At 35.8% G+C, this 27,905-nt stretch overlaps 1 protein-coding gene across 2 annotated transcripts in view; it reads right to left on the bottom strand.

The window, feature by feature from the left end:
* Window positions 1-7,768: 7,768 nt before the first annotated feature.
* The window catches only part of LOC138690960 (sodium-dependent proline transporter-like), a 68,757-nt gene continuing 48,620 nt past the window's right edge, over window positions 7,769-27,905 (bottom strand). For both annotated transcript variants that reach the window (XM_069812554.1, XM_069812553.1), the window contains exons 3-11: window positions 27,585-27,728; window positions 25,100-25,316; window positions 21,979-22,172; window positions 19,496-19,676; window positions 17,357-17,594; window positions 14,656-14,884; window positions 12,198-12,307; window positions 10,274-10,429; window positions 7,769-8,180 (exon numbers count right to left, since the gene is read on the bottom strand). In XM_069812554.1, coding sequence (XP_069668655.1) covers window positions 7,908-8,180; window positions 10,274-10,429; window positions 12,198-12,307; window positions 14,656-14,884; window positions 17,357-17,594; window positions 19,496-19,676; window positions 21,979-22,172; window positions 25,100-25,316; window positions 27,585-27,728 — 1,742 coding nt within the window. In that variant the 3' untranslated portion in view covers window positions 7,769-7,907. The remainder of the gene's footprint in view (window positions 8,181-10,273; window positions 10,430-12,197; window positions 12,308-14,655; window positions 14,885-17,356; window positions 17,595-19,495; window positions 19,677-21,978; window positions 22,173-25,099; window positions 25,317-27,584; window positions 27,729-27,905) is intronic.

A 27,905-nucleotide genomic window follows, 5' to 3' on the forward strand; every position in this document is an offset into this window, starting at 1 on the left:
TTACTATAGCCTACTAGAGATTTTGTTCTCTTTGATCATTGTAGAATATGTTTTTATTATGGAAGTAAAATCAGTTCTTCTACAAAATATGTCGTCTTTGTTGTGGCAATAAATACAATTATGTACGCAACTTGTGTGTGGCATGGACTTTTTTTTGCAGTCTTGTAATTTCAGCACAATCCGTAGACTGCCATATAATCTTTCCATTTGTGCAACAAATTTGCACTTTACACACAAGTTACATAAATAAGTATTATGTTTTAATTTGTTAAATCATCATATTTTATCTTGATCTTTTTTTACAATTCATGTTATGATTTTCAGATAAGTCAGTTATTAAATACAATAAATAATGTTAAAATGTTCAATCTTATGACTTACCAATTTAATATTAACATTTGTTAAATATAAATAATGTATAAGTTAAGTGTTTTTGCCTTTTATGGCATCATCAGATACAATTTGCTTCTAAATTACATACCGGTAGTGGAATTTTTGTTTTCTCTTACAGTAAACCATCAAATTGGTGTTCTAATAATAAGTAATAATATGTAATAATGACTCACGAATTTTATGTATTTTACTTGTTGGAAAAATTTTTAGGTTGTAATTATATTCTATTTAGTATTGAAATAACTTACATAAAACTCATGTTACAATGGTTTCAGTTACATGTGTATTTTAAATTGTCACAATTTTAAATTTATATACGTTTTCAAATTGTGTTTAAATATACGGTATCTGATGATTCCGTAAAAGGCGAAGACTTTTATACATTATTTATATTTAACATGTGTTATCAAATATTAATATTAAATTGATAAGTCATAAGATTGAACATTTTAACATTATTTATTGTATTTATTCTGCGTTGTTTTACAGAGAATTTTCAAGAATTGAGTTGGCAATGCTAGATTAAGCCCTTTCCACCGAAATGCCTCCAACATAAAAAATGTTGGCGCCACCTCCACACAACAGTTGTATTATTATATTGTGAAGATAATGGTGAAGTGACATCGACAATAAATGCAGTGATATTGTTGTGATGAAGATGGCCTCTTAAGGGAACGAACAGGTGAAATTACTAAATTTTACAGTTTTCATTTTTTTTTATCAAAGACCAAGGACACCAGAATAAAATTATGTGACACGTTTCCTTATTAAGATGAAATAAAAGGCAGGAATTTTTTTCAACGTTATTTTCTTTAATTTTCGACGTGTGGAACCATTTATATATTAATTAATTTATATATAAATGGTTCCACACATCGAAAATTAAAGAAAATCACGTTGAAAAAAATTCCTGCCCTTTATTGCATCTTAATAAGGAAACGTGTCACATAATTTTATTCTGGTGTCCTTGGTCTTTGAGGAAAAAAAGTGAAAACTGTAAGATTTAGTAATTTCACCTGTTTGTTCCCTTAAATGAGAAAGAAGTTTTCTTCGTGACTGTTATACTAGACAGGGGTTATGCCGCATTCTGATTTTCCCTATCCATTTCTGCTGGTGGTATTCCCATTTCCCTCCATTCCATCAACACTTTTACCTTCCCCTCACTTCATCTATCATCTGCAATAATAAAAATAGGCTGGGGTGAAGTCTCGGGAGTACTGCGGGTTTCCGATATAGGACTTGGGGCTCCAGGCTCTTGGGACTTATAAGGCTAGTCGTCCGCAAAACGGAACCTGGTTCTATCAGGGTCTGACGCAATAATGACAAATCTCCCAAAATTACATCAATTATCTGATGGTATGTTTGAAATAAATACTGGGCTGTAGAGCTATAGATGATGTTTGAAGTGAGACTAGTTCTGAAGTCCATTTTATAAATCACAAATGAAAGGAAACGCAGTGATTCAAGATTTGTAAATCATATAATCTCTTATTATGGCTTTCATATTAGATCAAATCTTATTTTGTAAGCCTCAATTTCATATGTGCATTATATTATATATAAATAAATAGATCATTGCTGACACGTTCATTTCATTCGTTATAATTTATCTTCTTATTCGTGATTACGAATAATTTTAGTTGATCTTATTCGCCAGCAACGAATAAATCTCCCGAATAAAAAGCACTGCCGGTATTAAGATTATTCGTGATTAACGAATCGTTTTCTTTATTCGTAATTACAGTATTATTCGTTAATCGAATAAATTTTGTCCAACACTGATATATATATATATATCGTTGTGTTCGCGCAACAGCAGCTCTAGTCATTTTACAAATTTTAGACTCTTACCACAATTAGCGTTACAAAGGTCTGTACACAATAAAAAGAAGATAAGTTATTTTCCTTATACTGTTGCCTGTATGCATGACAGCATAGTGAATTTAAAAATAAGGGAATCCTAATATGCTTATAATCTAATTATATATCATTAATATAATCCAACATCTATATCACTTTTAAAGGCCGATTTTTAATAGAAAAGCAATACCTATTGAAAATAATGAAAATATATGAATAGCTATAAAATACAAAAATAAAAACTTAAAACAAATGTATTTACGATAAATTAAGAATAAGTAATTAAACATAAATACAGTTCAGTTAACAATACATTTTATCCTGGAACAGAACATATTTCAAACTCATTCTATTCGCACGCACTGCATGCATGTCAGTTGTCTTGCTTAGTTTGCTGTGTACCTGACATCCTACAGTATTAATTGCATGCGTCAGTAAATTAACTACCTTTATTTTGTATGATACTACGTGGTTTGTTATAATAAATACCTGCCATTACTACGAACTTAGCTTCATTCTGCGCTGTTTCGTCATCACCCAGGAAATCGTCCTCTATTCCGTCCAGCTGATTGGAGATGCTACTCTTTTTGAATATCTTTTCAACAAGAGGGAGCAATATGAGAGTTCATGCATCACAGATCCATTGAAAATATAAGACGCACAAACTACAGACTTATCACACTTGAACTTGATTCTGATACGTGTACTGCTAATCCACGCCCCATTCAAGAATGTTAAGAATTGAAATTGCCGCGTTACTACCTGAAAAATTGCGCGGGAGGAAAATCGGGCAATGTTGCCAACTTCATTTCGAATAAGTTGCGCAACCGTATTTTTACTTTATTTCGAGAAAAAAAGCGCGCGGGGTATTCGTAACAACAACAATGATGATGATGATAATAATAATAATAATAATAATAATAATAATAATAATACTGTACATTTATTTTTAATGCTACATCAATCATAGTCTGTAGCACAGTTTAGTATATACAGTCACGAATTTTGAGTTGTGCGGGTGCTAGGAACAATAGACTGTGCCGGTACTATTTCGCATTGTTCGTAATAAGGCGATATTAGCGATCCTAGTGGTCAGCAACTATCAATGGTTGCATATTGACTACGTATTGAGCTTCGTGACTGTATATATATATATATATATATAGACTGTGGTCTTAATTCTTATATAATTCAAAGCAGTTTGGGGGTACAAACCATTTTGGAGGTATACTAGCAAAAAGATTGAATGCTACTGAGGAGAACAAGGAATATTATAAACAGTAAAAAAATATAATATAATATTATATATATAAAGAACATACAATAATAAATTAATGAATGTATGAATAAATTATGTATATATATATATATATATATATATATATATATATATAAGTAAAGAAAGGAAGGAAGGATTGAGTGACTAAAGTTACGAAGGAAAGAAATAAGGAATGAGTGAACGAATTAATGAATGAAGGAATAAACAAAGAAATAATTCAATAAATAAAGGATTACATAAATAAAGAAAAAATTAAAATAAATAAATATTACCTCACTCTCTCCAGCAATATCCTTAACATTTGTGCTGTTTTAAAGGTGTTGAATAATATTTACTTCGTCAGAAATATTCAGACTTGAAAGTGTTTGTGACACGATGCCTTACTTGTATGCAGGGGGTTGGATTCTCGTCACAACAGATCACGTTGTGCTGTTTTCTGCTTTCTTTAGATTCAAACGCATTCTACTAAATCGACAAAGGAATGATCCTTTTTTACTTAGATGATGGTTGCTTAAGTGGGACCCCTTCAGATGTTTTGCAAGATCTTAGTAAAATCATTCAATTCGGTTCAACTATAGGGTCAGAACTTAATTCTGATGAATGTGAAATTTATTTTTGTTCTAAGTTTAATCAGTTTGTTTTCTCTTCTTTTCAAAAACTTGCTCCAGGTATTTTACTAATGTCAAAATCCACTTTAACAATTCTTGGATCTCTCATCTTTTTGGAAGCTGCCGATCACATCGCTGAACAAAAACTAATTTCTTTGCAATATTTCATTGATCGTTTAAAACTAGTGCATCCTCATATTTCTTATCTTCTTAAAAATTGTTTTCTAATCCCTAAGATGACTTACTTTATGCGTACTACTCCTTTACAGCTTCTTCCATCTTTCCTACATAAAGCTGATGCTCTTTTTCAATCCAGTTTGGAAATGATCCTAAATATATATGTTTTATCGATACTAGTTGGACTCAAGCCTCTCTCCCAATTAAATTTGGTGGTGTGGGCATTCGGAAACTTTCTGACGTTTGTATACCTGCTTTTCTTTCTTCTGCCTTCAGGGTTTCCATTGCATCAAATCACTCTTTCCTTTATGCAGTGATGCAACTGAAATCTGTCTTGTGCGTGATGCTCTGACTAGTTGGTATACTTCCTCACAAACCACTCATCCTCCTGCCCATCCTGAATTTCAAAAGCAGTGGGATGTTACCTTCACCCAACAAATTTTAGATAAACTCCTTTCTTCTTTCAAATCCGAACAAGACATTGCACATCTCCTAGCTCTTCAAGAGAGTGAGTCTGGAGCTTGGTTACACGCATTACCTTCTCCTCACATCGGCACTCTGATAGTACATCCTTTAAAATCGCAATGGCTTTACATCTTGGTTGTAAACTCTGCCAGCCACACCAATGTATTTGCGGAGGAATTGCTGATATTTACGGCCATCATGCACTCAGCTGTGCGAGGAGCAAGGGTCGCATTCCCAGATATACATCACTCAATAATATCATTAAAAGATCTCTGACTTCTTGTGGCATCCCGTCTCTTTTGGAACCACCAGTGTTAGTCGCTCGGATGGTAGACGACCCGATGGCCTCACCTTAATTCAATGGTCTATAGCAGGGGTCGTCAGCACAGAGCACGCGGGGGCTAGTTTCTCTTACCCGCGGAAAACGCAGTGCACTATAGTGCTCTCGTAGCTGCTAGCGGGTATGCTCTCTATCTCTCCCTGTTGCACGACAGTGCACATGGGACAGCACCGCGTACCCATTGCACATTTCAGCGAGTGCTGACAACCACTGGTCTAGAGGAAAATCTTTAATTTGGGACTGCACTTGCGTTGACACTCTAGCTCCATCTCACTTGCCGAATACCTCCAGACGCCCAGCATCTGCTGCTGAATTAGCCGTGAAAAATAAAGTCAATAAATATGCTCATCTTTTGGACAATTATATCTTTGTCCCCTTTGCTGTGGAGACCTTCGGTCCTTGGAGTCATGACGCTGAAGTTTTGGTATCTCAAATCAGCCAAATTTTGATCTCCATTACTGGTGATCGTCGTTGCACTACTTATTTGCTTCAACGTTTAAGTATTGCAATTCAAGGCGGAAAGGCAATGAGCGTTTTGAGTACTCTTCACGAGTCCAGCCCTTTGGACGAACTCTTTCTCCTGTAAAATTTTATTAAATATTCCGTATGTAAATATTTGTATTTAGTTTTATAAACCATATTGTTCAAATTGTTTCAAATTGTCAGGAAATCTATAGCCAATAAATTGAATTTTGAGTGATTTCATGAAATATTTCCTCTTTCATGTTTTGTACTGGTATACTGAAAAGGCAGAAATGGAGAGAGGGCAGTCGTATTGATTTGAAAGCGTAGTCTCTTTTCATTATATTTATTTTAATAAAACAATATAATATATAGGTACAATATCTATCAATATTTACATCAATGTTTCTTCATTATAACTCTATTAACAGTCTCTTAAATTAACATCATCATGTGCTCAGTCTTCTTCTGTGTTTCTTAGGTAGTAAACATCACCTAACACGTTTTAGGCACTGGAGGTAAGTACGTATTTTTGGTAGACTGACCATATGTACCATTTTGAACAGGACAGTACTGTTCTTTTCACATTTCCCGGCCGTTGTCATTTTATTAAAAATCTTAATTTTGTCCCATTTTAAAAAATAATATAAATGACACTCGGGAGGAAATTAAACGCAAAATAAATATGGGAAATGCCTGTTATTATTCGGTTGAGAAGCTTTTGTCATCCAGTCTGTTCTCAAAAAAGCTGAAGGTTAGAATTTATAAAACAGTTATATTACTGGTTGTTCTGTATGGTTGTGAAACTTGGACTCTCACTTTGAGAGAGGAACAGAGGTTAAGAGTGTTTGTTGTATTTGGAGCTAAGAGGGATGAAGTTACAGGAGAATGGAGGAAGTTACACAAAGCAGAACTGCATGCATTGTATTCTTCACCTGACATAATTAGGAACATTAAATCCAGACATTTGAGGTGGGCAGGGCATGTAGTACGTATGGGCGAATCCTGAATGCATATAGAGTGTCAGTTGGGAGGCTGGAGGGAAGAAGACCTTTGGTAAGGCCGAGAGAGGATAATATTAAAATGGATTTAAGGGAGGTGGGATATGATTGTAGAGACTGGATTAATCTTACTCAGGACTGGACCAATGGCGGGCTTATGTGAGGGCAGCAATGAACCTCTGGGTTCCTTAAAAGTCATAAATAAGTAAGTAATCAACATACTTTTACCTCAGTCGTTCAGAGGTTTTAATTTTGCCTGTGTGCTAACCAGTAGTTTTGTTATCCTGTGCCAATGGCTTAAATTTCATATTTTTAATATCCTAAGTGATTAAGTTCTATTTTTTAAAGCTTTAAATATGTCCTTGAAATGTCAAAGTGCAGTTTAATGACGATCTCCAGAAATAATTCAAATTAATTAAATACAACAAGCTTAGTGATGGAACGAAAGTTGTCTGCGAACATTGTAATACAGTATTCATTTTTCTGTTGCTCTCTATAATTGTGAGGCAATTGGATATATGGAATTAAGAAAACCTTCTTGTATCTGATAGATGGGTATGGTATAGATTGGTTCTGAAATTAACGGAAAATGCCTAGTCTTTGAAGACTTTTGTAATACCGTATTGTAGAATTTATCCTTGTCTTCCAGGAAGTACATCTGTTGAGAAAATATTTTCTGTTATGAACAGTATGTGGTCAAAGGAGAAATTTAAGTGTTAAGACAATGAGAGCTATGTTAATTGCAAGACAATATCGTGTCATGGAATGTGAGAAGTTTTATGATAAGATGTTGAAAGACCGAAATTTGCTATGTAAGATTAGGCCTACTTCTTTTTTTTTTTTTAGTTGGTTACTTAGCAACGCTGTATCAACTACTCGGTTATTTAGCGTCAATGGGATTGGTAATAGTGAGATGGTATTTGGCGAGATGAGGCCGAGGATTTGCCATAGATTACCTGACATTCGCCTTATGGTTGGGGAAAACCCAACCAGGTAATCAGCCCAAGCGGGAATCGAACCCACACCTGACCGAAACTCTGGATCAGCAGGCAAGAGCCTCAGCTGACTGAGCTATGCCAGTGGCTAACATTACTTCATTGGAGAAATATTCATGTACCATCGTGGTGGAATAAAGTCCACCTCTACGTTTACGTAAATTTTTGTATGGGTTCTGTCACTGAAGAATAGTGGTAAGTTGCAATATGTTAATGTAAGAAAACTTTTTATCACTTTTTCTCGAATACAGAATATTATATAAATCCTGTTCCATTTTTGTCTCAAGGAAATATGGTCAGCCTAATTTTTGGTCACACTGCTCAAATTCAATCATGCATAATACTGATGTCAAATTGAAAGCCTCTGTTTACGTAAGCACTGTTATCAGCTTGTTTATTGTCGTTGCTGTCAGCTGGCATTGGTCCGGTCTTCTGAGCTGTAATAGCAAGCGTATCATCTCTGTCCGCAGCACTTCTTTGGACGCTCTCAAATGCATTATAGGGTTTCTCAATATCTTCGTTGCCTCCTATGGTTGGAGATATAGTGCCTGTGGAAGCAGGACCCCATTGCTTGGTTGGCTGCAATAATTCCAGTCCAACCTGTAAAATAAAAAACAGAAAATTTATTACTAAAAGAAATAATTTAAAGCAATACACAGTGAATGAAAAACACAAATAGAAGCTCATTCAGGAGTGGGCTAGTTTATATTAACTTGTATTCGTTTGTAATTTACTAGCATTAAGTAGATAAATAAGAAGCACAAACTTCTACCTGAATGAAAAAGAGTAGGAAGTACTGGTGGAAGAAAAATAGGAGGAAGAGATTGTAATAGTGATGGTGGTGGAAATGGAGTTGGAGGTAGATAGTGGATGAAGAAGTAAAACTGGAAGTGAAAGTAAGTTAAACGTGGAGGTGAAGCTGAAAGTGAGTAAAGGTAAATAATTGATTAAATGGCGATCTTACTTGTGTTAATTGTGTAAGCATGTGCGGCTTATAGCTGTTTCGATGTTTCTTCACACCATCCTCAGAGCTCTGTAAGATCGCCATTTAATCAGTTATTTATATTCAAGTGTTAAAGTAGTGTACGAAAGATTCAACATGAGTGAAGGTGTAGTGGTTAGTGATGTGAACCGAGAACAGGTGCATAGCTTTACAATGCTGCAAATCTTTACGTAGAGCGAAGTGTCAGTGTGATCACCTGTCGACAAGGAGAGCAAAGGGAAGATAAGGAGAAGAAGAGAAAACAAGGAGAACAAGGGAAAGACAAGGAGAATAAAGGAAAGACAAGGATGAAAAAGAGAATACACTAATAACAAGGGAAATATAAGGAAAACAAGGAGGAAAAAGGGAATACACGGAGAACAAGGGGAAAGACAGGAAGAACAAAGAAAAAACAAGAAGAACAAAGGAAATGCAAGGAGAACGGGAAGACAAGGATAACAAGGGGAATATACGAACATGGAAAATACAAAGAGGGGAAGACAAAGAGAACAAGGGGGATGCAAGAAAAACAACTGGAAGAAAAGGAGAAGAAGCGAAAACAAGGAGAACAAGGGAAAGACAAGGAGAATAAAGGAAAGACAAGGATGAAAAGGAGAATACACTAATAACAAGGAAATATAAGGAAAACAAGGAGGAAAAAGGGAATATAAGGAGAACAAGGGGACGACAGGGAGAACAAAGAAAAAACAAGAACAAAGGAAATGCAAGGAGAACGGGAAGACAAGGATAACAAGGGGAATATACGAACAAGGAAAATACAAAGAGGGGAAGACAAAGAGAACGAGGGGGATGCAAGAAAAACAACTGGAAGAAAAGGAGAAGAAGCGAAAACAAGGAGAACAAGGGAAAGACAAGGAGAATAAAGGAAAAACAAGGATGAAAAGGAGAATACACTAATAACAAGGGAAATATAAGGAAAACAAGGAGAAAAAAGGGAATATAAGGAGAACAAGGGGACGACAGGGAGAACAAAGGAAAAACAAGAAGGAAATGCAAGGAGAAGGGGAAGACAAGGAGAACAGGGGTAATATACGAACAAGGAAAATACGTTTCGTAGTGTTTTCAATCCTTGGTTTCTTAGCGAAGCAGCTGAACGTGGGGAAGATAAGAATAAGGGAAAGATAAAGAAAACAAGGGGAATACATGAACAAGGGAAATACAAGGAGAACAAGGGGAATACTGGAGAACACGTAGAGAACAAGGTGACAACAAGGACAGCAAAGGAAAGACAAGAGAACGAAAGGAAGAAGAAGACAAGGCCCACGCAAGCGACCTATGTGAAGGCAGTCTCAGGCCATGCCGCTCCCCTTAAGAGGGTCTAGTATAGTATAGAAGATCAGGGGGACGATGGAAACAAGGAAGAACAAGGAAAATACAAGGAGAAAAAGGGGAATACGAGGGCGAGAGAGACTGCATTTTATGTGACTATGCTTCCTCTCCATACCTAGTGAAGAGAAAAATATTTGCCAAATATTTGCCAAAAATATCAGACGAAGCAGCTTTCACTCTCCAGGTTATCTTAAGAAACTGGAACTTAATGAGTTAATAAGGTAAATGTTATTAATCTTTTTCGTAAAATAGTGAATTCAAATTTTCTTGTAAATTCTCCCTTTGTATGGACCATGACTAAACAAGCTTCTCACACTACACCACAAATCTTATTCACAAGTGCAAAGTTTATGATGCTTACCTCTTTGCCTCTGACTAGACGATACAAAGCAAACGTTGGTAATGGTACAAGAGAGGCGATACCTAGGAGCCAACCCAGTGCGTCCACCCATGGAGGAAATATGTAGCTCCCAAAATTAGCTGGAGTGAAGCTGTACAGTGTGAAAATGAGCACACCCTGAAGAAAAATAATGTAAAATTAGACACATTCTTTATCAGTTTCATGACCTAAATATATCTATTTTTTTTTTATCTTTTAAAAAATTTCTGTTTAGAGAACACGAATTTCTAATTGCTGTTAGATATTTCTAAACTACATTTGAAAACTATATTCCCAGTGTGAAATAACTACCTACATTGCTTTATATCTGGTCAAAGATGTAGTACTTGAAACTAGTACCGCTACTGCCAGATATATGTCTTTCTTTACTATTTATCTCTTAACACAATAAGCGAGACAATACGCAGTAATAGGCTACATAATAAGATTTTGTAGTATGTAACATATTTTAACCTGAATGTTATGAAGCAGAGTGGATTGCTTATATTACTACTGAGGCTGCAAAAGGGTATCTGTCGGATACAGGGGGAGAGCCATTAATCCTTCCCATTGAAGGCTTTATGGAACCAACCTGGACAAATACCCAATGTCCCATCCCTACCTTCCCGTGGTGCAGCTGTTAGTAAGCATAATTTTACGAGCTGAACTAAAGGGAGGGGTTACTCATCCATTAGCACTGGTCAGCTTGATGAGTTAATGACTGAATATGGTATAATTTTCCTCTATCCAATACCTAATTCCCTCTTTACCCTTTCTTATCCAGTCCTCAGACTGAACTCTTACTTTCTTCGACCCCAATGGCATTAGAGCATTCGAGGCCTAGAGGTTCATTTCCCTTTCCTTCCTCGTCTTTCTACTTTTCTGTTCCTAGTGCTGACCTGCTGTGGCACTAAAATCGTCCTCCAGTGGCTTAAGGAGGGAAAGCTGGTGATCAACAAGATCTCCCAGCTAGTCCAATGGACCCGTCGACCAACAGCAGGTGTGGTCCTCCAGACATTCTGGGGGTTGTGTGTGAATGAAGTAGCCACCAAAACGTTAAAATATGATGTTCACTTAAATCGGCTACAACTTGCCATTTAAATCTACATACTCAGACTTCAACAAACAAAATTTGATAACACAATCCCAAGGAAAAAAATGGAACTCTCTGCATCAAAATCCACAGTTAATTCCCGATTTACCACGAAAATCGTCCGTAGCTGCATTTAGATTGGCAACAGGCCATGATTGTTTGGCTAAACACCTGCATAGAATTGGAATATATCAGTCCCCTAACTGCCCATTGTGCAACTCAAATCAAGAAATGGATTCGGAACACCTCAAAATCTGTGCTTCATTGGCTGGTCATGATAATATCTTTGAAAAATATTGGAGTGCAAGAGGTCAAATGACTTTATTGTCAAACGCCTGGCATTAGAAAACAACAACAACAACAAACAACATATTACTACTGAACTACAGTAACTTTTATTTACTCTTGTGTCAATTTATTTTAATTTATACCATTGTACAATTCTTTCTTGTTTCACAAGAACTTATTTCTCTTTGTTTTTGGTACCTACAAGATCAACAAAGTGTTATCAGATTTAAATCACAGGATAATCAGGTTAGATTCTTAATTAATCGACCTGGTGTTTTATACAGTCAATGTTCCGAAATCTGTGGAGCAAACCATAGATTCACAGCTATTGTAACAGTAATTTTTTTGAGACTGACATTGTTACAAAAGTATCTTCGTTTTTAGCATCATGTTACTTTCTTAATGTGAGGGAAAGGTGTACTACTGTGTCTTCTAACAACCACGCTTCCAAACTTTACATTCTGGTAAGAAATTATTAAATTTATTATTTCATTGTAATGGCTGTTTATACTGAAACAAACTTACAAGAAGAGAGACAGGAGCTAATACCATCCAGGAAACACTCCAATAGCATCTTGTAAACTTTGAAAAAGGCATGCTCATTTCTGCTATATTGTCAAGAAAATTCTGACAACCTGAAACAAACAAAATATTCACTATAAAGAAAGCTTACTAACAGTTCAGTTAACTCAATAATATAATAAAATGTTTCAAGTTCAATCTATAAGATTTATCTATTTTGCAAATGTTTATTTGCTATAACATTGTATACTGTATGGAATATTAACGTTTTCGCCTTTTCGCCATTATCAGATATTGTTAAGAAACACGAAATCTAAACCTTGAAGAAATTGAAATATACACAGTAATATGCATGACAAAATAGTCCTTCATGAGTTTTATGTAGTTATGACTTATTAATGAAGAAGGTTTATTTGAAGAAGATTTCTAAGAAATATAAATTTGGAAAATGTCGATATGATTTCTGGTACATATAACTCATGTTACAAAACACATATGAAATAATTAAAATTAACAAGAGTGTTACATATTGTATCCTGCATAAAGTCATTAACAGAAATACGGATATCAGCAATAATAAAATATTGGTGGAAAAAGACTCAATTGTTGAATTTGTAATTAATTACCGGGGAATTATGAGTGGAATGGTGATATAATATCAATCCATTTTATATTTAAATAACACTTGTTATAAAATCAATAATAGATAATTGATAAAATTTGATAAAATCTTATGTGTCGCAGTGTGTTGTCATGCTGTTACTATTAATCGTTAGTAGTTGTTTAGCAATACATTTGGCTGTTCTTCACTCATCAAATCTTGAATTTATTGATTGCGTGTAAAAAGTGTCACTATCTGATGATGCCGAAAAGGCGAAAACACTAATATTCCATATACAGTGTTATAGCAAATAAACATTTGGAAAATAGATAAATCTTATAGATTGAACTTGAAACATTTTACTATATTGAATTACATTTATCTGAAAACAAAATGAATTGTAAAATAACTCAATAATGTAAACATTAAAAACATTCTTTATATTATACAGTCTAGGGTTCCCATACATCCCATAAAATATGGCAATGTACCTTTCTTCGCATGTATCCCGTTTTTATCCTGTATTTAAAAATTAGAGACTGAATAAACAAAACTGGGAATATCAAATGGTATTTTATCATAAATATCAGTCTCTATTACTGCTGGTTACATTGAAATTCATTAAATATGGAATATGATCTAAATTTAACAGAAGAAATACTGAAATCAGAAGTAAACAATGAAATACTAAAACAATTGTCTTTAGAGACAATTAATATTAGATACCCTCCATAAAACTGGCTTCATTTATACACTGACGGATCCTTGATCTCCAGAGAACAAGGTGCCGATGCAGGTGTTACGTGCTGTCTCTTCTCACTTTATAGATCTCTTGGGTATGGAACAACAAGTTTTGATGGAGAAATCATTGCAATAAGTGAATGTCTCAGGAATCTTCTATGCCACATCAATAAATTTAGGAATGCAGTTATATTGTCAGACTCCAAAGCAGCTATTCTATCAATAGTCTCTAAACACACACCTTCATCTCAAACAGCAGAAATAACTAAAATGCTCTCTCAATTAATATCACTCAATAAAAGAATTGTATTCCAATGGATACCATCCCATTGTGGAATCCTGGGAAACGAGAATGCGGATGCTTTAGCAAAGAAGAGCAGCACTGCTACTTACAGACCTGTTACTAAATCTACGTATTACTCTGTGAAAAGATTTATTAAATCTATATACTTAGACTTCAACAAATAAAATTTGATAACACAATCCCAAGGGAAAAAATGGAACTCTCTGCATCAAAATCCACAGTTAATTCCCGATTTACCACGAAAATCGTCTGTAGCTACATTTAGATTGGCAACAGGCCATGATTGTTTGGCCAAACACCTGCATAGAATTGGAATATATCAGTCCCCTAACTGTCCATTGTGCAACTCAAATCAAGAAATGGATTCGGAACACCTCAAAATCTGTGCTTCAGTGGCTGGTCATGATAATATCTTTGAAAAATATTGGAGTGCAAGAGATCAAATGACTTTATTGTCAAACGCCTGGCATTAGAAAACAACAACAACAACAACAACAACAACATTGAAATTCGTTACATTGGCAACATTGAATGTATACAGTGTTCTTAAAATAGTTCATACTGGTACTATGAAGACAAACTTTTGAATCTCACTTGTTAGGTGAGATTATAATAATTGTGAAAATTTTTCTAAATTCCAAAGAAGATATGGAACGGAAGGAAATTCTTAAATGAAAACATTTAACTTACATGAAGTCTTGGTGGATCTGTTCAAAAGTGTTAATGAAAAGCTCTCAAATTTAATCCAGCAACATGTATTGCTTGTCCCGGTTTTGTTAATTCAGAAAAAAAAGGACAACCTTAATCGTACTTACCATAAACCCATGCAACTAGAATCACTTCTGCAAGTCCAATGATAAGAATAGCCCAGGACGCGGTGTTCCAGTCCATGAGTGTGAAGAGGTACACGCCGCCACTGCAGCACATGGGCAGGGCCATCAAGAAGCAAAAGGTACAGGTGCCAGCCGCCACCCAGTGCTTATGCATGCGTAGCCAAGGCCACTGGTCAACGATTGCTGTGTTGACTGCCTCAACACCTGCAAACTGATCAACAAAATGTGCTCACGTTAACTGTGTTTGGTATTTAGGTTGACTCTGCTCTATTCTGGAATTCACATGTTGTGAAAATTATAGAAAAATAAAATTGCTTTCAGAATTTTAAGCAAGACAACCTCTAATGAAGTTCTCAGATTTATGTAATTTGTTTCGAATTTCGGTGCTGACAAATATTACATCTGTAACTGTTATGTTGACAGCATGTTTGTCTTTGAAGAAGCTGCCAACGTTCATGAAACAAATTTACTAGCAAATGTTATTTGAAATTTTGACATAATTGATTATTAATAATACTAATATGAATAAATAATACAGCAATGATAAATAAATAAAAACAGCTTACATTTACAGTTGTATTTGGTTTTTGCAGTGCATACTAATCATTTCATGTAGTCAAGCAAAATAAATTTTTTAAGATCAGATGTCATGAAATGTAAACTGTTAAGAGAGATGTCATGAATTGTAAACTGTTAAGACAGATGTCATGAATTGTAAACTGTTAAGAGAGATGTCATGAAATGTAAACTGTTAAGAGAGATGTCATGAATTGTAAACTGTTAAGAGAAGCCAATAAATGTCATGTTGCCAGACAAAATACATTTTAATATTCGGCCAATCAATCAATCATAAATAAATAAATATTATTACTATTAGTATTGTTTCAATACATGGCATTGCAATTTTACGTGTTTTGGTGATACTTGATAACAGTTGGCAACACTGAAAAGTTGGCCATATTAGCTTTTTAGGAAATAATCTTAAGTGAACTTCACTATATAAAGAAGAGCTGTGTCGAGCTATGAAATTCACATTCCTGTTGCCAAGTGTATTAAAGTTGAAAAAAGGGATATTTGACAATATGTTTTCAAATTTAGATACAATTAGGCTATTTTATGTATGACTTGAGGCTTTCCCGGCATTTGATGTAGAATACTCTTCTCGGGTTCTCAGACAGGTAAGTTGGATAGTTGCTTCTATCCAACTCACTTGGCTGAGAACCCGAGAAAAGTTATTCTAGGCTATTTTATGTTTAATAAAGTATTTTTTAATAATATTTCTGTGTATTTTTAATCGACCACTTTAATTCTGCTTACAATCGCATTTATTTTCTTAGAATTCAAACAGCTGCAGCTCTTTAAATATTTATCCTCAGATTATGTTGTAAGTTTATTTGTTATTTATTATACTTAGGAAAGATTTATTTTATTTTATTATGTTGTTACTTGTAGGTCAGACCATTTTTATTGAACTACCTACTGGTACTTGTTCTCAATATGACACTACAGTCACATCGCTGTTATTTCCGGCATGGCTCCTCCTCTTTGCTTTGTGTAGGCTCTATAGACTAGGTAGGTATAATTGTTCGCCATTTTAGTTCTTTCGTTGCCCGTTGTGGTTAGCAGACGACGTTATTTTTCACACTGTTAAACATTATCAGGTCGTAGTTCCTATGATAGTCAATCAAGCGCACTATAATTTTTAGGATTCATACATAAATGTCTAAGGAAAGAAAGATTTTCTCAAATAACGTGAAAATTATGGTAAAATATTAATAGGAGCAAAAATAATGAATATTACAAGATATTCAGTGTGTTAAAGGTACACGAAAAGTATAATCCATTTCGAAAAAATAAACTCATTTTCACCAAAAATGTCTTTCAGCCCACGATTTTGTAAACACTGAAAGCAGCGTGAGGATTTCTGTAATAAGCATCCGTCCGTCCTTTCTCCTTTAACAGACAAAACTTGAGTCTTCAGTTCTCTGCAAAGCAAAATCGCTCCTTTCATAACTCGCCATAACTTGCAAACAGCCACTTTTAAAAGCAATTTCTATTTTTTTCTAAAAATTTCTCTCGCTTTCAAAAATAAAAAAGTTTGTTGCTTATCAACTTTTGAGGGTGTCAATGTATATTTTGAACGGATCACTTCCAAGTTAGTAATTTTGTTTTTTCACTTTCCAAAAAAGATTTTGATTCAGAATTTTTTTCTATGCTTTCTTTAGACATTTATCTATGAATCCTAAAAATTACAGCGCGATTGATTGACTCTCATAGGAGCTACGACATGATAATATTTAACAATGCAGTAGAGATAGTTTTTGTCTGCTTGCTGTGAATGACAATGAAAGAACCAAAATGGCGGACAATTATACAGTATTTATAGAGCTTTAGGAAGTGCATTACATCATCAGCAACGAATTATAAGACACAGATGTTTAAATGTAGCCAACCAGCAACATGATTGGCTGGCAGAAATAAGAGCGACGTGACTACAATTTATCATTCGAAGTTGTACATGAACTCCCTTGTCTTGCTAAGTCTATTCATTCTTCATTATTACATAATATTACGCTCTTGTTTTAATGTGTTCATGATTACTAAATGAGGCATAGCCTTCTGATCTCAGTATGCACAAGAGATGAAACGAAACAATTTTTGTTATAAGGCAATGCAGGCTTACCTGGCTACCAATCCCAAGAGTAAATAACATGAAGAAGAAAAGCACTGCCCAGAGCTGAGGTAGGGGCATGCGCAGCACAGCCTCTGGGTATGTAATGAAAGCAAGTCCGGGTCCAGTATCCACAACGTCTTTGACTTCCACGTTCAGCTGTTTCGCTAAGAAACCAAGGATTGAAAACACTACGAAACCAGCTAATATAGCAGTTACTGTGTTTGTTATAGAAACGAAGAATGCATCCCTGCCAACACAAAATCAAACAATGATGTTATAATACAGTAATTATATTAAAATGGCTAAAACATTTGAGAAATATGAATAAATAAACTATCCAGGTCAGAAGTAACAGGCTGGTTTTTCGAACTTTGATCAGTGCGTTGAATTCAAGTCCTGACAAAATTTAATCTAATGCATTACAATAACCATGGTGTAATATTTATTCTTCATTCTTGGATACACTCCTTTAACGCTTGCATGATAACTGATGCACTATCACCTTTACTTTTTAACTTCGCTTTAGAATATGCCATTAGGAAAGTTCAGGATAACAGGCAGGGTTTGTAATTGAACGGGTTACATCAGCTTCTTGTCTATGCGGATGACGTGAATATGTTAGGAGAAAATGCACAAACGATTAGGGAAAACACGGAAATTTTACTTGAAGCAAGTAAAGCGATCGGTTTGGAAGTAAATCCCGAAAAGACAAAGTATATGATTATGTCTCGTGACCAGAATATTGTACGAAATGGAAATATAAAAATTGGAGATTTATCCTTCGAAGGGGTGGAAAAATTCAAATATCTCGGAGCAACAGTAACAAATATAAATGACACTCGGGAGGAAATTACATGCAGAATAAATATGGGAAATGCCTGTTATTATTCGGTTGAGAAGCTTTTGTCATCTAATCTGCTGTCAAAAAATCTGAAAGTTAGAATTTATAAAACAGTTATATTACCGGTTGTTCTGTATGGTTGTGAAACTTGGACTCTCACATTGAGAGAGGAACATAGGTTAAGGGTGTTTGAGAATAAGGTTCTCAGGAAAATATTTGGGGCTAAGAGGGATGAAGTTACAGGAGAATGGAGAAAGTTACACAACACAGAACTGCACGCATCGTATTCTTCACCTGACATAATTAGGAACATTAAATCCAGACGTTTGAGATGGGCAGGGCATGTAGCACGTATGGGCGAATCCAGAAATGCATATAGAGTGTTAGTTGGGAGACCGGAGGGAAAAATACCTTTAGGGAGGCCGAGACATTAGATGGGAAGATAATATTAAAATGGATTTGAGGGAGGTGGGATATGATGATAGAGAATGGATTAATCTTGCTCAGGATCGGGACCAATGGCGGGCTTATGTGAGGGCGGCAATGAACCTGCGGGTTCCTTAAAAGCCAGTAAGTAAGTAAGTAAGTAAGTAAGTAAGTAAGTAAGTAAGTAAGTAAGTAAGTAAGAAAATGTGTTCTTGCTTCTAATATTCATAATAAGTGCGGAAAAGTTTTAAGGAAAAAATGTAAGTTGCTATCATAAAACCAAATCAATATCATCTCGATTTTCTATTTCTGAAAACGCAATTCGCTTTCAGTGAGTTTCATGGCTTCCATTCTGTACTTCGTTTCAGGGTCTAACTGATACCACTATGTATCATCGCCTATTACAATTGATTTTAAAAATTCTGTGTTTCTTTCTAACAGTTTCAGTGCTGTCTCTGGTGTATTAAATACAGACATGTATTTGATTTTCTGTCAGGCTGTGAGGGACAAACCACACATAGGTTTTCTTCCCTTTACCTAGGCATCTAACAATCTAGTCATTAACTATCATTTTGTGTTGCCTCACCACTTTTTAAAAATAGATAGAATATTTGTGGTCCTAGTCCCAAAAAGTACTGTCGAGTTCTTGCTTTGCACTGATTCTCAAAGGTGGGCTAAACACTTATTCAGTTTCATTGATTGTACACACCTGATGTGTCTGTCTATGATACAAACCCAGAAATAAAATTTGGACCACAAGCTCTGAGCAAGTGCAATATGTTATAACTGAAACTTGGATAATTCAGGTGGCCCTAATTTTGTTTCTGGGTCTGTACAAACCACTTGCAGTTAAAAAAGCAGCAAAATTAAAATCTAGTTACCGATGGCAGTTGTTATTAAAACGGCTGTAACTGGAGAGGGTGACAAGGGACCCACATCCTATTCCCAGAGCATAAAATGTTTGTGAAGCAGCATCGCCCCACACGTTTGGATCTGTCAGCTTTTCCCATGAAGGTGTTATGTAGAACATGATTCCTTCATATGCGCCATCTAACGTTGCTCCTGAAAATGAACAAAATGTTTTTAGAATCATCAATCCAAAATCATTCATGTTAATGCTTTTTTCCTCATTTAATATTTGTGGCGGAAAAGGACATAAAATAAAACAGATGTCAAAAGTTCTGTGAATGCAGGAGTTGTGCTTCCTGATATCTCTCGCACACTGACTTCTTGGTGAGGGCTATGGGAACAGGGAGATGGTCGGAATCCATCACAGTTGGTTGAGAACATAGGTTGCAATTCGCGCTGTCCAATATGTCAAAGTGCTGTAGAGTTCGCCGAGAAAGTTGTGTATTGAGGAGGATCAGAACAGAGCTATGGCCTCCTGCAGATGTCTGTTTTCCAAGTGCTGTTTTGAGATCTCTGAGCTAGTTTATGTGCATGGTCCTGTTTATAGGCTTGTGAATAATATGCGATGCAGTGAGAAAGCAGATGAAGTCATAATAGTTCAGGGTAGGGCGAATCTGGCCTCGTTTTTTCTCCCTACAACACGACCTAATAGGGGATAAGCAACACAAGTAGATGTAGTGGCGGAATTTCAATAACCTTATGCACTGCAATACGATGGAAACAAATGAAGCAAGGACATTATTACGTACAAAGACAGAGTATTTATTGTGTAATGTGTAATAAAATACTGCCCTTCCTAACACACAAAGACATTTTATTATTATTATTATTATTATTATTATTATTATTATTATTATTATTATTATTATTATTATTATTCTGCGGGCTAAAGCAGGGAGATGCACTATCACCTTTACTTTTTAACTTCGCTTTAGAATATGCCATTAGGAAAGTTCAGGATAACAGGCAGGGTTTGGAATTGAACGGGTTACATCAGCTTCTTGTCTATGCAGATGACGTGAATATGTTAGGAGAAAATACACAAACGATTAGGGAAAACACGGAAATTTTACTTGAAGCAAGTAAAGCAATCGGTTTGGAAATAAATCCCGAAAAGACAAAGTATATGATTATGTCTCGTGACCAGAATATTGTACGAAATGGAAATATAAAAATTGGAGATTTATCCTTCGAAGAGGTGGAAAAATTCAAATATCTTGGAGCAACAGTAACAAATATAAATGACACTCGGGAGGAAATTAAACACAGAATAAATATGGGAAATGCGTGTTATTATTCAGTTGAGCAGTTCTTATCATCCAGTCTGCTGTCCAAAAATCTGAAAGTTAGAATTTATAAAACAGTTATATTACCAGTTGTTCTGTATGGTTGTGAAACTTTGACTCTCACTCTGAGAGAAGAACATAGGTTAAGGGTGTTTGAGAATAAGGTGCTTAGGAAAATATTCGGGGCTAAGAGGGATGAAGTTACAGGAGAATGGAGAAAGTTACACAACGCAGAACTGCATGCATTGTATTCTTCGCCTGACATAATTAGGAACATTAAATCCAGACGTTTGAGATGGGCAGGGCATGTAACACGTATGGGCGAATCCAGAAATGCATATAGAGTATTAGTTGGGAGACCGTAGGGAAAAAGACCTTTGGGGAGGCCGAGACGTAGATGGGAGGATAATATTACAATGGATTTGAGGGAGGTGGGATGTGATGATAGAGACTGGATTAATCTTGCACAGGATAGGGACTGATGGCGGGCTTATGTGAGGGCGGCAATGAACCTTCGGGTTCCTTAAAAGCCATTTGTAAGTAAGTAAGTAGTTTATTGTAATTTTTGTTGCTCCCTATTTTTTTTTGTATAATTTCAATCTAGCTTTAGCTCACTGTAAACTCTGTTTTTCCAATTGAGGACCGTTTTTGCAAAACTTGCAAACTGCAAAATTTGCAAAATTGAGATTTTGATGGATTCGTTAACATAAGGCAGGCCTCTACATGATGTTCAAAGCGTCTTAGTAAAATTGGGTTAGTTCTCTTCATTGTAGTGTGTCAAAGTGTGATCGTTTTTTCAAAACTTGCTTCCTGCTATAAGTGAGAGATACAGCAAAACTTGTTTACTATTGTGTTTTCTCTCCTGTAAAATTTAGTTTTTTCAGTTAGGAAGTTTTGCAAAAACGGTCCTCAATTTATTTATAATTTCAATCGATGTGGAGTTCATTGTATATCAAATGAGGAATGTTTATTAAGCCACAAAATCAAACTAGCTTGCTATTAACATACAATATTTTCAACAAACAGATAGAAACTATCTCAGTCAACATGTGGATGTAAACATAATACTTACCAGGTACTTGATTTATAAATCCTCTTTCTCTCAAAGAAGAATAAATTCATGTTGGAAATTGACAACTGTGATGTAGAACAATAATCATAACACTCACCTCTAATAAGTAGTGCCAGAAGTACACAATATGGAAAGAAAGCAGTGAAGTACGCAGCTTTCCCAGATGACTGGACGCCTTTCATAAGGCATAGGAATAAGATAATCCAAGATAGCAGAAGACACAATACATTCTCCCAGTGTAGTACACCCCATTCTTCCCACGAGGCTCCGTTGATACCCAGTGCATAGTCCCTGAAAAGGAACAAAAAATTTCATCTTATAGATTATTATAATACATACACATGTGTGTGCACATCATCTCAACAGAGGTGTAGTTGCAGTGTGTTAGTCATTCTATTAAGACTACGTCAATGTAAGTTTACCCAATTTATTAAATATTATTTTATATCTTGGCATAAGCTTGTATTTGCAAGCTAGTTTGTTTGTTATAAAGATATATATGCCCCTTCATGCAAATAGTCTTTTTGGTCGGAAATTGCTTCTTTCCATGCGTCATCTCGCAAGACCGAACACGTGGGAATGTTAAAGAGAGAGGATTGAATCACCTTTCGCACACCCATATGAGGAGTTCCAGCTACGACTATTAATAAAGGCAAATCGAGAGCCAAGTGTTAATTTTAAGAGTAACATTCTGTACTACGTGGTACAGTCATTAAGTTCTAATACTGAGCGCATAGTGGCATTGTGGTGCACTATAGCGCATAGGTGGCGCCATGGTATGATACCTTGTCAGTTAGTCTCTCGACCCAACAAGAGACAGTTGAGTGCATGCACTGTAAGCAGAACTACGGTCTTTGTTGTGACGGTGATTTGAATGCGCACGTCGGAACCCAAGATGTCACAGTTTGAGGAACCCGAGATGTCACAGTTTGAGCAACGGGCAAACATCAAGTTCTGCCAGAAATTAGGCAAAACTGCTGCTGAAACGTTTCAAATGATGCAGCAAGTTTACGGTGAGGATGCAGTGAGTCGCAGTGTTGTGTTTAGGTGGCACCGACGTTTTTTTCAAGGAAGAGACAGTTTGGAAGATGATGTGTGTACTGGTCGGCCACAAACAATTCGAACTGAACGCAAGATCCAAGAAGTTGCAACGTTGGTGCGTGCTAACCGCTCCCAATCGGTAAACGATATCGCAGCAACAGTAGGGGTCAGCCATGGTACTTGCTACAAAATTCTGTCTGATGACCTGAACATGTCTCGTGTTACCTAGCACGGTGTGCCACGAATCCTGTCGCAAGACCAACGTGATGATCGCATGACGATTTGTGGTGACCTCATCAGTAGTGCTGAGGATGATCCGACGTTTCTCAACCGGATAATAACTAGAGACGAAACTTGGTGTTTCCTTTACGATCCGCAACTGAAACGACAATCCGCCACCTGGAAAACGCCGTTATCACCACAACAGAAAAAACCGCGACAAGACAGGTCAAAAGGCAAGGTGATTCTTGAACTGTTTTTTGATTCAAATGGAGTTGTTCACATGGAATTCATCCCAGAAGGTGCAACTGTGAACAAAACCCACTACAAAGAGATCCTTGGCCGTTTACGAGATTCAATTCGCCGTAAGCGACCTGAGCTATGGCGTACAAAGAATTGGCTGTTGCTACATGACAACGCCCCTGCACATCGCTCTGTCCTTGTCCAAGAGGAAGTTGCAAGACAACAGGTGACAGTTTTTCCACACCCTCCGTACTCACCTGATCTCGCACCATGCGATTTTTTTCTTTTTCCTCGCATGAAAGCAACCCTACGTGTGCGTAGATTTCATTCTTCCGAAGAGGTCATGACTGCCACAAGAGAAGCCATACGGGACCTTCCTGCCAACATCTTTCAACGGTGCTTCCAGCAGCTATACCAACGTTGGCAAACGTGCATAACAGCCAACGGAGACTATTTTGAGGGAGGATGTGGTTCTGTTTAAATGTACGCCGTGTTATGCAGCATCTTGTGATACATCCAGATTCTTGTGGGAACCTACCCTCCAGGCGTCAAGTCTTAGAACTTAATGACTGTACCACGTATTGTCTTTCCCATGGTATATTGTAATGAAACACAAGCACATGGAAAATAAACTTAGTCACGAACACAATATGTCTTAGAAAAAATCTACATTATGTAACTGTAACAACAAGTAAAAAGTCTCACTTCTTAGTAGGAAATGGTGCACTACTGCTCAACCTCTGCAGGTGCCCCTGTATATGTGTACAGAGTTCCTATGCAGACCGGTCCCACTCAAACCTCTACCTTGCTGGGTGGTGAGTGGTCGTACGCTGGAGTATGGACAGGAACGTGCACGCTTGCCTATACAGATTCGTCCCATCCACCCTGCTTAAGGCTGGTTCACAATAAACCGGGAACGGAAACGACAACGACAACGAGAACGGAAATATTGTTAAAATAAATGTATTTAAATGTGAGCATTCACAATTAACTATTGTGAATGCTCATATTTAAATATATTTATTTTAACATTATTTCCGTTTTCATTCTCGTTGCCGTTTCCGTTCCCGGTTTATTGTGAACCAGCCTTTAGCTGCCTCGGGACAGACACTCCGCACTACAGCCATTAAGACGACGAACATTACTACTCAGGACTAGTCTGCATAGGAACTCTCTGTATATATCACACAATGTGTGTGTTATGATTATTATAATGATGATGATGATTATTATTATTATTATTATTATTATTATTATTATTATTATTAATTCAATCAATTCAATCCAAAGTAAAAAATGAAGTCCAGATGAAACCCGAATTACTTACGTAATTATCTTATGAATAATATTTCGTGGCAGAGAAAATGGAGGTATCTTTGTACATTGCAAATTGCCCTTGTTTCGGCAGGTTTTGAACATAGCTTGGAATTAATGGTATATTGTAGGGAACTGCAGACTTATTAATTAGACGTGACGGGCAAATTGAAGAACCAATAACAAACAAAATGAAATGGAAATATTCCTGGAAGTTAGAAGTGTATGGCAGAAAAAGAGAAGTTAATTTTTTTCTGCAGAAAACTTTGAGATTAATCTATGCTATCAGATGCAATAGTTTGCTTTATCACTTTATAACGAAGAATTATTTCATTCTACAATTAACCCGGTTTCGTGGGCACCACCACTTATCACGAATCAACTAGAAACTATAATACTACCTGTAATATTCTTCAGATGATAATGTTCGAGTGAGGATCCAGTTTATATGTGTGAGTGTTCCATTGCCGTTGGTACAATGCAGCGAATCATGCACAGATAAATTTCTTATTGCACATACATCATCCACTGGTAGACAAGTGCGGTTTACAAACGTGAACGGTTTTTTCTCATCTGACATGCTGACACATTTAGCATTTGCAGAGTCGGAGTAGCAATCTAAAACCAAAAATGACATACATTTTAATCTATCGTCTGATAATTCATATTTCTTAAATTTTTTCGAGATATACAGGCTCTGGCAGTTGGTTCTGACGCATTTCAGCGTGCTGTTCTGAAGTGAGTATAAGGTTTAAAAATATCAAATTAACACATTTCAAGTGATTCCCTCGGTATCTTATGGTTTGTTACAATCTAAGGGTGTGATTTTGTAGTATTTGTGTATCTCTATCTCGATGCTTATTTTATCATGATTTCGGTGAATATTTCGTGGAAATATGAGTTATGATACGGCATACAAAATACAGTATTATGTACAACATGTATAAACCCAGTTAGTAATTTAATTGTTACAAATTTCCTGATACTTTCAACATTAAATTACATTAATTAATTAATTTTTTTTTTTTTTTTGAAAATTAGGTCTACTTATAACCATTGCTTAACATCAGTTACACATATTTATATAAAATAATGAAAAATACTTTGACCATACCATAAAATGGGGCGAGTTCAATCTGATCCCAAATAGCAAATCTTGCACTAGTTGACAGCACTTAACTATCCTGCTCTTGAATATAAAGGTTTAAAATAATTTAAACATTTGAACTTGAGAAATGAAACTGTTGTGATCCTAGTCTGTTTCAGAGAACTTATATAGGCCACTCCCACTTAGCAGAATCGAAACGAAAATTCTGTTGCCACTCACATCTAGTAGGATCGAACAGAACAGCACTTCTGTGTTTTGTCATACAAAGGAGGATAATTCTGCACAATATTTAATTTTTTTTTTCATTCATATTAAAATGTGATCTGCCACCGGCGTGGCTCAGTCAATTAAGGCCCTTGCCTGTCGGTCTGAAGTTGCGCTCGGGCATGGGTTCGAGCCCCGCTTGGGCTGATAACCTCGTTGGGTTTTTCCCGAGGTTTTCCCCAACCGTAAGGTGAATGCCAGGTAATCTATGGTGAATCCTCGGCCTCATCTCACCAAATATCATCTCGCTATCACCAATCTCATCGAAGCTAAATAACCTAGTAGCTGATACAGCGTCGTTAAATAACCAACTAAAAAAATGTGATTTTGTATACGTACTATTTCAGCAATAACTTTCAATAGTAAACAAATTAACCCGCCAAGAATGAATGTGGTTCATTTGTTTTTTCACAATGGCTTCAGGAGAACTTATGATCATAACCGAAACAAGAAATTCTGTTCCGGCAGAGGAATAAATATTCTAGCTCCTGAATTCTGTTCTGTTCGATTCAACGTGCCACGCCACTTTCTGCTATCTTCCATTTAAATACACTGTGAAGAGAAATTCTGTTTGATTCGATTCCACTAAATGAGAGCGAGCCTTAAATTAGAAGTAATATGCAAACTCGTCAGTCTTTGCAAAGACGTTGTAGAATCGTTGTTTACAGCTGACGTAAAGCTTCAGAAGATAGTCAAATTCAATTTTTTACTTTATTTGAAAGAATTGTCTTTTTTGTGAGTTTCCGTGGGAGGGGGGGAGGCGGGGAATGTTCCAAATATTAATTTCGTGACCGAAGTTTTCCGTTAAAATTATTAGATTTTGCGAAATTTCACGCTTAAATGTTATTCATTTCTTAGGTCACCTTCGCGAGATTTATGTTTTTTGCTAATAAAATTAAGTTGTAATACATTTCTCTTATTTTGTTAATTCTAAAATATCATACTCCTACCTATGACCAATACAGTCTTATTCCAAAACTGCAGTTGTGCAATGTATTTAAGTTAAGTTTAATAATAATAATAATAATAATAATAATAATAATAATAAAAACTAATTTTTCTGAATTATTTGAACCCTCAAGAAAATTGGTCACGAGCCACCAATGATTTGTAATACGTGTAAGTTGCGAGATTTTATAGCCAAAAAATGACGTGATGAATCACCACTATGGGGCTGTTACTTGCCTATGTCGCTTCTTGAACAGTGCCATACTGTGCTGATAGAAACCTGTTTCCAAGAGTACACTCATATTTTCATTACGATTCTCAGAATTTTAATGCAAAATAGTTTCAAATGAAAACGCTGCCCATCTAAATTAACAACAATGGCAAAACAAGCATGGGTATCTAAATAGTCATTTAAGCTGAAATAATTTTATTTTTAAGCTATTTTTATAATACACAGTCTTAATACTGATGGAGAAATAATTTTTTATATAAAAAATAAATAGGTATTCAAACTCTGTTTCCATTTTTATTACTAGTAATTACGTTCTGATTAACTTAACACTGACCTTTTGTATTGAAGGCATGATCACAGGAACTCCAACCAAGTTCACTACTGAATGATGCAAATATGTAGAAAATTGTCCATCCGATGATCACTTGGTAATATATGGTAATTAATGTTATAACAACCAGCGCACAGTATCCAAGACCTGTAACCATTACAATGAGAATCATGAAACTATACATACGTTATTTTCTGAATAAGCATAGGCCCTATTGTTTTTCTTTTAGTGTAGAATAAAAAAAAACATCATTTATACAGAGATACAAGATGTTCTATTGCAGTGATGTCAAAGCGTCTGTACTGCGTGCTCATACTACAAGCA

Source organism: Periplaneta americana, chromosome 16 (assembly GCF_040183065.1).
Source record: "Periplaneta americana isolate PAMFEO1 chromosome 16, P.americana_PAMFEO1_priV1, whole genome shotgun sequence".
NCBI lineage: Eukaryota > Metazoa > Arthropoda > Insecta > Blattodea > Blattidae > Periplaneta > Periplaneta americana.